The sequence below is a fragment of the Camelus bactrianus genome, chromosome 23 (genome assembly GCF_048773025.1).
Source record: "Camelus bactrianus isolate YW-2024 breed Bactrian camel chromosome 23, ASM4877302v1, whole genome shotgun sequence".
Taxonomy (NCBI): domain Eukaryota; kingdom Metazoa; phylum Chordata; class Mammalia; order Artiodactyla; family Camelidae; genus Camelus; species Camelus bactrianus.
In genome coordinates, this window is record NC_133561.1 from 27,451,918 (window position 1) to 27,464,842 (window position 12,925).

The 12,925-nt window shown below is 33.0% G+C and overlaps 1 protein-coding gene across 1 annotated transcript in view; it reads right to left on the reverse strand.

The window, feature by feature from the left end:
• SYT14 (synaptotagmin 14) overlaps nucleotides 1-12,925 on the reverse strand; it is a 151,493-nt gene that overhangs the window by 112,816 nt on the left and 25,752 nt on the right. The window contains exon 3 of the mRNA XM_074351889.1: nucleotides 5,640-5,804. Coding sequence (XP_074207990.1) covers nucleotides 5,640-5,804 — 165 coding nt within the window. The remainder of the gene's footprint in view (nucleotides 1-5,639; nucleotides 5,805-12,925) is intronic.

Consider the following 12,925-nt stretch of genomic DNA (forward strand, 5'->3'; position numbering starts at 1 on the left):
AAATGTATATATGCATACACATGCCTCCATGCAACATGTATACATACATCCATGCAGTATATATTTATACATACATATAAAAATGTCTGGAAGCATATGCACCAAACTTAACACTTACTATCTGTGGAAGGTAAACTTACTTGAGATATAAAAACATACGAGAGTGGACATATATCTTCTACATACACTGAGTTCTAATGTCCAAATATATATCCAAATTTCAAATAAATATATCCAAATTTCAAATAAATTTTTCATATGGTGAATTAATTGACTTAATATTACTTTAAGAAGCACTAGTTATCACCGTTTTTTTAAAATGTAAAAAATTTGAAACTGCATCATGTTGAGATTCATTTAAACCAAGATGCAACCTTCTCAGAATTATAAAACAACTATAGAAAGATGAAGAGACCACAGCAGTTAGAATTTATTAGTTCAGTCTAGATATTTCTCTCATAATATTCCATTAACATCATCCACGCTAGAAGAAACAAGATTTGAAATTCAGGTGAGGAGACACAGAATAAACAACTTTAAAATACAGGATAAAAATGGAATGTTTAGAGTTAGAAGTTAAGGAAGTTTGGTAATCACTAGTCTAAGTTCCACTTTTTAATTCTGTAAAATAACGCCAACAAAGGGTAAAACTATGACTAATGTCATATTCTGCACTATCCAAAACAGTAGTCACCAGTCACATGCAGTTATTTCAATTAATTAGAAATAAAATTAAAAATCCAGTTCCCCAGTGCCACTAGCCACATTTCAAGTGTTCAACAGCTACATGTGGCTAGTGGTTACTATATGGAGTGATACAGATATGCAGAGCTTTCCCATCATTGCAGAAAGTTTTACTGGGCGGTGACGAGATAATGGCATGTCTGCTCTAGAACCTACGCACACTGACTCCCAACTTTTAGCACTCTGTGGTATACCATGGTGGTGGTCTTAAGACAGCAGGGGAGCTCCGAGGAGGGTAACTAGAAATTCTATAGTCATACTTCAACTATTATAAAATATTACCTAAAGTAGTCCTGAATTCAGATATAGAAGGAAACTCCTCCTCCTCCTCTTATAGGTTATAAGCTCTGTCAGAACCTAGAACATGGAACTAGTAATATTGCGGTTCAGCTATCTGAAGGGATAATCCACATGGGTCAAATGATTTTCAAAACAATTTTTAGAATATAACATGTTTAAGTTTAGTACTGACTATAATCTAGAACATTTGAGAGACATTTGGTTTCTTTAGGTACTAGCACACTTCTTAATGAAAACAAATGAAAACAAAATTTAAAATTCTGTACTGCTACCTATGAAGTATCTATTACTAGTGTCCATTCTGTTATTTAATGAATAAAATAATATGTAAACAATTCCACTTAGTTTTATTTCTCTATTAATTTTTACTACTTCAAGTAATAAGGTTATCAAAACTAAACCAAAGCTACCTACCAAAGCCCACTGAATCTGATATTTAAAAAACTGCTAGAAGAATCAACTTCAAAACGGGTGTATTTCCTAAAACCTCTTTTAATTAGCTCATCCATCCTGGATAAGCCTCTACTACATCAGTTAAAAATCATTCATACAATTGATAAATAGCAGATCCCATTATGCATGAAGTCATGTAGCAGAACTGAAAATGTCTTCATTTCTACTGCTACTCAGTTTTCTGTCATTTTATGAGAACGTAAACAAACACAAGAATTCCAGATATATCCTTTACAAGTAAAATCCAGTGCACTTCTGGTGATCAGATCAGTAATAAGTGGAAAAGACTAAAGAACAACCAGGAGAAATTACTGGCAATATGAAGCAATTTTGCAACCAAAACCAAGTAACTGTTGGCTAACTGTTTTGAAAATTGTCACAAATGTTGAAAACTGTAACTGCTTAGCTGGAATCTCAATTCTACGCAGAGAACTCATGAATAATAATAGATTGTTCAGGTATACACACTGGAAACACAACCATCATATAAAACTCTTAATGTAAGATTAAATGAATAGACACATATTCATGTTATTCAATAAAACAAAAATCTATTGCTCTCAAGGAAAAACATAAAACATTCAATAGGTTCTTATTAGGACAGATTGTGAAGAGCAACACTGTATAAAGGACTTAAGGGTGGTTACAAAAATATAAAATCTTTAAATTCAATTATTAAAAAAATAACCACCAAAACATCCCCACACCCCAGCAACACTCTTGCTTTCTGAGAGTACCCCGTCTTCCGGGAATGCTCTGCCTTCTGAGATGGCCTGCACTCTGTCTATGGGGTGTGTATGTCCCTAAAAAAACTTGCTTTCACTTTTAAATAAATAAATAAATAAATAAATAAATAAATAAATAAATAAATAAATAAATAAATAAATAAAATAATCTATTACCAGATTGGAGAATAAAAGAATAAAGAAAATAAAGATAACAATCTGCTTTAAAAAAATAAAATAAAATTCAAATGCTTCCTAGTAACAGGATCCAGAAAGTCTTAAATTAGATATAGAGACAAGTACAGAAAAATTCAGAAATTTAGATGATATTTTCCTAATTAAAAAAATCAAGAGACAGTTTTATCACTCAAACTTACACTAGGAGACCTCACCTTTTTCTGGTATTATCTTAGAATATTTTTCATCTTTATTCTTTGCTGTTCCTTCCTTGGCAGAAATGGCTTCACTTTTCTTTGTTTGTATGTCTCCTTTCACTTTGTAGTATTGTGTTGGATTTATTTGTTCTTTGATTTTTCCATGTACCTTATCTTTAGAATTAGTTGATGGCGCAGGATGCGTGTCTTCTTTCTTCGTGGGTTTCTGCATCTTATGTCTATCGCTTTCTAAAATATCTTTTGAAGAACACTCATTCCCTTTAGATCCTTTAGTCTTAGTATGTTTTTCGGCTTTCTTTAAATAATTTTCTTTTATTTCTTGATACCTTACCTCCTTTAAGTCATGCTTACCATCGTTGGAAATTCCTAATCCATTTTTTCTGTCAGTACTTTCAAGGTCTTGACAAGCAGATCCAGCCCTTGCATTTGGTTTGATAACTGATATCCCACCATCACTCACGTGGCCTTTCAAAGAAGAATTACCAGCACTATTGGTTTCTTGATTTTCTGATAGAGTCTGTTGTCTAGTGTTAATATGTTTAAATAGTCCTTCTTCATTCATTCCTTGATCATGCTTTTGTGAAACTGAAGTATCATAACAATTTATTTGATATGCTCTGTGCTGTAAATTGGATTTTGTTTTCTGACAATTAATGTTTTGGGGCACTTCTGGTAATGTGGCATTTTCTTGTTTAGAAATATCTACAGCTTCTGCTGCCGCAGAGGCTTCCTCCTCTGGGCGAAAGCCACTCATCATACTCGTCACCTGCTCAGCGACTGAGTCCGTGAGAGCACAGCTGACTTCCCCCACAGCAGCAGTCAAATCTTCCACAGCATTACTGATTGTGTCCACCAGAGAGGACACTGAAGGCAGATTCTGCTGAAAATTTCTGAAAAATGCCATTTTCTAACTCCTTGTTCCTAAAAAGTGCAATAATGGAATTTTCTCTTCTCAAAATATCAACCACTTTGGAGTCTGGATTTAACATTTACATGAATGTTGTTACTCATTAGCTCAATATTAATATTTCATATTGTGGCTTTTAATCTTTCTGTAAATGCTTATGCAACGGAAGAAATATGCTGAAGTAAAGACTTCCAAAAAAAAAAAAAATCAAACCACTTGGTTTAAATGTTTAACGACATTTTTTTCCACTGCACAGCTATCGTAACAGCAGCAAGACAGTATTTTTCCCTCAAATACTATTGGGTTTTTATTCTATACCTGCAAGAAGAAGTATAAAAAGGATTTTATTATGTACTTTTTAGTTTATTTATTAATAGTCTATGTATGGGAACTACTCTATCTTATTAACAAAGTACCAATATCATTTCAAATTAAAAAATATCTAAGCAATTTTGCATACAAGTCAGAACAGGGGAGAGGAGAGGGTGAACACCTGCTGATGTGTAAGGAATTGCGATTTACAAGCTTTATCTTATCTTACAATAATGCTCGGAGGTAAGTATTATTATTCTTATTTAATAAGTGAATGAAAAACAGTCTCAGAAAAATTAATAAGGTCCCCGAGACCTTTCCCATGGATCCTCAAGGTCAGAATTATTTTTACAATAAGAGTAACAGGATATTTAACTTTTCACTTTTATTCGTTCACAAATGAGCACTGGGGCTTTTGCAGGGGCCGTATGACAGATGGAATGCAGAAGCAGATGTGAGAATCCAGTTGTTTCTTTTTTCTATCCCAGTCATTAAAGAGATTTGCAATGTAAAAGAATGTCACTCATCTCGTCAAACGTTTGTTTTTGGTTTTAGAAAATACATAGTTGTTTAAAAAAGTAATACATTTATATTAACATTCATAAGCTTACTGTTGATTTTAAAAAAATAAATTGATAAAAAAAATTTTAATTTTCTCAGCCTTTAACTTCTAATTTGGTACATGTCCGTAGCCACAACTCACATGAACAAAAAGCTCTCTAGGATCCTTGATAATTTGTAAGAGTGTAAAAGGGTAAGACCAAAAAAACCCAGAAACGCTGGCCCAGAGAAGTAGGGGTGTCTGCTACAAGAGGTATCTTTGACCAGTTCATTCTATACAAGTGACAAAAAAATAGGACTGATGTGAAGTATGAGAAACATTAAACTTGATCAAACCCAAACCACATAAAGTACTATACTTTCCTAATGCAGAAGCTAGATGACATAATTCAATAAGCAATGACTTTTACAAACTATGAAGCTATCACCTTTTAAGATACTGGAAGTAAGAGAAAAGCATCTCTCCGACTAAGTACATGGACAAGAAAAGCAAGGTTTCTTTCCTATTGTTCCTTAAAATTCTTCTAAATTAATGCCTTGCTTTTACAATTTTCAACTTGCACCCATTGTCATTTACATAAGCCAGTCTTTGGAAATAGCAAATAAAGAATTCTTACAGTAATTTTAAAAAATAACTCCAAGGAAAATTTAACAATATCATAGCCCTCATCTTTCCTAGTATCTAGTAATATTATGTAATATAATATGCCTACGGTGCCAAGGAAGGAAGAGGAACACTAATGTTTATAATCAGACTTTAGACACTAAGTCACTAGGGAAAACCAACTGCTCCAAACAATAAAATTATCCATGAACTGAGAATTCAACAGCAAGTAATGAAAAAGGATGAATATTTTTCAAAAGCCTTCTAGGGACATGGGGAAAAAACCCTCTAGGGGACTATTTGGACAATGGACTTAAGCTATAAAAAGTAACAAGATATGTCCTTCTTTAAAGCATATCTGCTCATATTACAGGCTCAAAAGCACCTTATACGTGAAAAATAAAACTGTCATTCTGTGATAGTATACAATTCATTTTTATGCAGTATAATAGCAACTTGTGGGCAATAAAAAGATAACAACATAATTTACTTAATAGATCTTTTAACTCTCAGAATAGTGGCTCCAAGTTAGTTTCCTATATGTCAAAATCAACCTTTTTACTAAGTCTACATGTATTTTAAATAAAGTAATAGAAGTATAGAAAGACCAAACAAGAAAGCAGCGATATGATACTTACAATTTTTATCTTGTGAATTCTTCCTTGTACTGTATCCTGAACCAAGATCTGGAAACCCGCCAACATTTTCAAAACAGAACTTCTTATTAATATAGAGAAAAAGGAGCAGCATCAAGATAATAAACACCCCAACAGCTGACAAAAATCCGACTGCCTCTGGAGATACTAGAGGGGAAAAAAAGTCACAGTTGTAAGCATTTATTCTTCTTTAAGTTACAGATAAGAAGGAAACCCTATACATGTTAGATTACTGCCTTCTTTGAATTATATTTTAAATTTTTCACAGTGCACAATAGTTTAGTTTATAAGACAAACACTGCACAGTTTAATGAGTTGTTTAATTTATTCAACAGTATTTATTGAAATCTAAAAGTTTCCCTACAAATTATGTTGGAACAATCTTAAAAGACAAGAGTCTACAAAATAGGCAGTTATCATATATTCAGTCCATTGAAGAGTATTACAAAATTTTCAAAACAAGAATTAGAAAAAATTACTTCTCGAGCACGGGTACATTCATCAAATTTGTAAGAACGTTTATTATTACTCTTATCTCTAACAGCTTCAATGGCCTTTTTCTCACTAAACAAACTGAACTTCTTAACCTGGCATTGAAAAGCTCCAGCCTCTCTTTTCAATATTACACTCTAGTCAAATGGTTCCACTCACTGACTCAGAATCAACCATGCACATTACCGCATGCCTTGTTTTTGTTGGCCCTCCTCCCCTTGCCTGGAATGACCCAGTGTCATCTCTACCATATCCCACTCATTCACTCAACCAACAAATATTTTTGGAGCAGCTGCCATACACAAGGCATTATATACACATTTCCTGTCTTCCTTGAACAGTCTGGTGAAGGCAGTTAAAACACAGTGCAATAAAGGCTATGACTGGGGAAGAAGAGGGATCATGAGAACCATCAAAATACTGTATCTAGTGTTGAAGGATCAAGTAAGCTTTTCTGAAAGTTATAGCGCCTATGATTGTAGTTTAAGAATTAGTAAGAATGAGCCAAATTAACACTATTCAAGGTAGAAGAAACAGCATGTGCAGAGATGGGAGATCACTGTGTATTCCAGAAACTCCATGTAAATTTTATGATGATGAACTACCAGATTCTCAAGAGAATCTGATCTCAAGAGAATACATGAAATCAACCCAGGATATTTGGTAGAGTGAGAAAAGGCAAAATGCTCTCCAACTTGTCCAATCCTCAGCAATCTCTCTCCTTTCAACTTTTGCATTATCTGTCTCTACACCAGTCATTTGGAGTTAGTAACTAAATGTTTGTATCCCCAGTACCTTAACAAATAATATTCAAGTATTAGTTGACAATGAATCCTAAGCCTCAAATATCCCCTACTCTTTCTTCCTCCACTGCTCAGGCAGTAACTAAAATGTCATCTCCTCCCAGATTATTTTGTTTTTAATCAGAAGAGCATGACAATTAGCATCTAACTTGTTTAAAATGAAGTCACCAACCAGTCAATGATGAGTGCTTTAATCTCCTAGCTTTTCGTTATTTATGAAAGCCAGGCATCCCACGTGTAGAACTGATATTATGTTATAGTCTACTTATATCTGGGTCAATAATATTGTGGTAGAGGATGGAGCAGAGAATGATACTGTAAGGGATGGGCAGTGAGAGTGAGGGGAGAAGAGGGTAGGAAGGGCAGGAGTGCTGTCTGAGTATCAGGCTGGTGCTGAGGAACAAATCCTGCTACTAGAACCAAGAAGTTATGCCCAGACATCAACCCTTCCTGTCTCAGGCTGGAGAATAGTCAGGAAAGAGAACATATTTTAACAAAAGAATCTAAGGCATATGACATAAAAGTGGTACGTATCAAGCCTGAAAGATGAGGTAAAAATAAAAGCAAAGGAATCATTGGCATTTCTAAAACCTGGGAAGAGCAAAGCAGGACAGAACCTGGTATGAAGCAGCAAAATGCTCAGTGTAATTATACTCCACTGTACACTGTAAACAGCAAGTATGTACAGGCGCTCCCTTTTTATTTAGCCCAGGCTCCAAACACAAAACACAAAACAATGTGATACCTTAAGCGAATACACAGGGTTAGATAACATGCAGCTTAAAAATCTCCCATCTCTTAGAAGACCCAATGAGGGAGAAACAGCTCATCTCACTTAAGAAAGTTAGTTACTGCTAATAAAAACCCATATAGCATATATTCTGTGCCATTCACATACAGCAACAAACAAGTACTTTACATATATTAACCTTTTTAATCTTCATGTTTACCCTATTATTATCCTCATTATAAATTGAGATATGGAAATATTAAACCATATGCCCAGCTAATAAGTGGAAGAAGAGTCAGGATTCAAGCCCTGGCTCCTGAGTCTGTGTTTTCAACTACTGCTCATACTGCTTCTCCCATTTTCCTTCTTGCCTCTTCTATGCTTTGCCTCAATGCTTATTTCTGTGTTCTTCTTTCATCTCACTCCCTCCCACTTTTAAACATAACCTAGGGAGAAAGGTCAGCTATAAACAAGTATAATATAGCAAGCAGTGTAACAGAAGTCTAGAATATAAAGTATTACTGGAACACAAAGGAGGAATACTGCCTGGGACAGTTACAAACACTTCGGGAAGGAGCTGACACTTGAGTAGGGTATGAAAGATTAATAGGAACGCTATTAAACAGTAAAGGGGCAGATGAAAAAACATGATCAAAGACACAGGAACAGTGCGCACAGCATTCTACAAACACTAACAGGCAATAGTCATGGCTGTCTTTTTTACCTCCGTATCCTCAAAGCACCTAGCACAATGCCACCAATGACATTATTAAATAAACATCTGTAAATGAATGAATATGTGTTCAGGAAAGATCAAGAATGTACCAGAGGAGCTATGACTAGAAATGAAAACAAGGTCCAAACTGCCAAAGAACCTGGACTACCATCCTAAAGACTTTGTACTTGTAGAACTACATTGATTAAAGCAATTCAAAAGCCCAGAAAAATAGCAGGGAGTGAATGGTGGCAAAATATGAAGACCAGGCAGTAGCAGTGGTGGCAGAGAAGAGGGGTGAATCTGTTCAGGGAAAATTGACAATATACCAATGAATTAGACGAAGAAGATGAGGATAAAGGGAAGCTGAAGATAACTCTAAAACTTCTAGCTTGAGTGAATGGGTGAATGGTAACACTATTAACCACAATGAAATAAGTGGGAGGAAAGGCATGTTGTTTAGGGCGTGGGAGTGAAGACAGCAGTAGAAGGAGAGAGTTTAGTTTATGACATGTTACATTAGAAATGTCAGCAGACTATTTCAGTGTGGACGTCTAGTATAGAGAAGGAACTATGAGGACAGTGCTCTGATGAAGGTCGGGTTAGTTATAAAATATTTGGGAGTTTTCCTTTTTGCTCATCCTACTGCATGTGAGACATCACTGACTAAATACAAGCCAAACTGGCAAATGGTAAGTACTAGGCTTTAATGATAAACCTCTTAAAATTTATAAATTTTTAGATAAATATATACTGTGAATTTGAACAAATTAAAAAATGAATCTTTCCCCATAAGGAGAAGGCGAAAGATCCTAAGGTAAATACACTACTAAGGTAAATATACAACACAGCTCTCTTTTTATCCACTGCCTGACTAAATGCCCATTTTCTACATTCACTGAAAATATTTCATGTATTTAAAATTTTTAAATACTAATATGATTGTAGATAAGAAAAAAAGATTTTCCACTAGAAAATATTAAAAAGCTTCAGATTTTTATTTTTCATCCTTATTGCAGGATTGAAATATTATTTCAAATGACCTGACACCGTAAGTTGGCCAGTAACAGTTCAAAGTATAAAAACATTTGATAAGTTCCACCTATTGCATAAAATTGCAATAGAAATACACACTGAAGGTGGGGAGGAGACTGTGGCTCAGTGTAGAGTATATGCCCAGCATGTGTGAGGTCCTGGGTTCAATCCCCAGTACCTCCATTTAAAGAAAGAAAAAAAGAGTAACAAACTGAAATTAACCCAAAGACATGAATGCTATACACTATCAAAAAAGTTAAATATGATTACACTAACTCAGATCTCACTAAATACAGAGTAGATTTTCATTCAATATAAGATGGAATTTACTCCTAAACTCTAGATTATACTATGAATCTGCTTATAAAGTCATTCCACATAAGTTTCCTGAGATTGTGATTAATTTATCTGTAGATAAACCTACTCTTCAAAACATTCTAGATCATCCACTGCAGGTATGTAAGTGCTATTTTAAAAATGCATATTACCTTTTAAGAACCTTCAAAATCTCTAATAGTACACAGTTAATTAGCTTTGGTTAATATTACATAGTTGAAGAAGTAAATTCGCTGAATCAAATTTAATTTGAGTTCATCAGTAACTCAAAATTCACTGATGTACTGTTTTCTCATAATACAAATTTGTAAAATTTTAATGTGGTGAACAATAAAACCAATATAAAAAAATAACAAAATTAACAATATGAAACATTTTAAAGAGTGTTTATTATTTGCTAGGGGCTGTTTTAAGCATTGCAAGCATCATCTAATTGAATCCTCACCACAGCCTAATTTTTCAAATATGGGTTCTAAGGCTCAGAAAGAATAAGTAGAATTTTCGGGATCTTAAAATTATTATTTAGTGATAAAATCTTGATCTGAATACAGGCACACTGACTCCTGCTCCTAAAACATTAAATAATGATCCTTACTGTTTCCTATTTGCCAGGCATTGTTATAACTGCTTTCATTTAAAAATGTAATGCTCAAAACAATTTTGTGATAGGTAAACACTATACATTATCTTAGCCTTCAGTAAACTGAGGCCCAGAGAGTAACAAATTTGTCCAAGGTCACAAATCTAGGAAATGTTAGAACCTGGACTTGAACCCAGACATTCTGCCTCCAGAGCCCAAGGTCTTAAACACCAAGTAATACTGCTTCTTTATATGTCAACCTGCAATATAAAAAATAAGGAAAAGCCATGTGATCAAATAATATAGAGTACATGAGAAAACATTTCATGGTTTTAGCCTTTTATATATGTTAAAATATAGCAACTGATTTCAGCTTTCTCAAAATAAACATATAAATTATAAAACTGGAATTATAATACTTTCTATTCAAGATACTTCACAAAATATTCTAAAATTAACTTTAGAGTATGCTTAGAAACTAAAATAAACAGTAGATCCTTATATGCCATCTTTGAAAGCTAATAAAATAAAAAATTTAAAAACTAGAAGTTTTCTATAGGACAATAAGCTTGATAGTCATTAACAATGCTCAGTAAAAATATAAGCAAGGTGTCTGTGAGCTATATGATTCACTATGTGAAGTATCTGAAGACTACATCGCAAAGCCAGAAAGGATACAGGTGCAATATCTCATCAGAAAATACAAAAAGTTTAGTTTGTCCAAGATTAATAATTATTTGTTATATATACTCAACTGGCCTTAGCAGTCATCTTTACTATATATTTAGAGAAGAGTACATATATTTACAAGAGATAAACTTTTAAAAAATACCACTTTTGTCAAAATTCAAGCTTCAATAATAATGATAAAATCCATTTTAATTTCTATAGATGGAAAGAAAGCAAAGAAATTATAGTCTTATAAAGTAAAAGCAATAGAAATCCACTTTGACTTTGAAAGTATTGCAGAATTCACTTAAATTCTACTTTCTGTTGTCACAAAAAAATTTTCTATGTAAAGTTAGAGAAAAATACAAAGATATACATAAAAGTAATTATAAGGGAGATATTTATTAAGCCAACATATTTTCAATATAAATTTGTTTATATAATATTCTTCTCTAAATAAAATTTATTTCTATCCAAATTATAAATTACCAAATAAATTTTACAAAACTATTTTATCCATTATACTTTCATGCAAAATAAAACAAGAAGTACCTGTGATCCTTATAATTCCTTGAAAAAGGAGGATTAAAAAAACAACTTACAATTTGCTCTATAAAGCCTGTATTATTGCTGATTTGTTCTGCTGGACAGGAAACACTAGTCCTCTAACTCCACTGTCATGGAGACTTTAATAATTCATTTAATAGATGTAATTCTATCTCTTGAATAAAATGTGAACTATATAAGAAGTTAACCTTCATTTTAAAAGGAATACTTGCTTCATACTTAATACGCCTTAAATATTTTTCTCATATTTTAATCAGGAAAAATCCAAAATTTGTTCTGCTCTGGTTTGGACATAAAACAGAGAATTTATCAGATTCCAAGAAACAATGTAGGAAAATAAAACTTCCTTAAAAATTTTATATTATAAATAAATGATGCAAAACTGGAAGAATGAAATATAAATCAAAGAAAGGAATAATATATACCTGTAACTCTACTAGATTTTATAAAAAACCAATCAGTAAAAAAAAAAAAGCATTTACTCATAGCGATATAACTCACTGCTGAGTAACTTAAAAAGACAGCAGAGGGGAAGGCACAGATGGCAGTGATGTGGGACATTGAGTAAGATCTTAGAAATAAAACTCCCCTCTGGGAGACAGATACTTGATGAGGTTGATAAAATAGATGCTACCCAACTTGTTTCAAATGTCAAATCATCAATAAGTTAAACCTACATTTCCTATAAGTAACATGTAGTAAATTGAAATTTCATTCAATTATAATAACAGCAAAAAAATACTAAATCTTAAAAAAAACTTCAAACATTTATTAATGGAGCACCAAATGCATTACATATCTAAACCTTACACTTGATAATAATATACTTAATACACTTTTAATAATGTATTTAAAGCAAGTACTTATTAATTAATAATTAATAAAGCTCTGTCTTTGGGAGAAGTCTTCAAGGACAGTCTTGATTAAAGCTTCAAAACTATAATTACAGTAAATTTTACAGTAAGAAAAACTTCTTTCCTGGTAAATCTCCCTATAACAAAGCATCATTATTCTGAACAACAAATTAAGGTTACCTGCTTCAAATTTTTTCACTGTCTATTCAATGCATATGAATTCCTCCAAAATTATCTGAATGACAAATGGTATGGGCAACAGATTAAGGCCACTTCTTCCTCTCCTTTACTTTCTCAATGATTATTTGCCCTTCCTTTTCAGTAGGATCCTCATTGGTAAGAAAGATTTTGACAACTTGGTAAAATCTTACCAATTTCTCAAACAGTATGAACTATCCAATATAAAATAGATAATTTAAATAGCCCTAAGACTATGAAAGAAATTGATTCATGGTTTAAAAACTAATGAAAAAGAAACCTTCAGGCC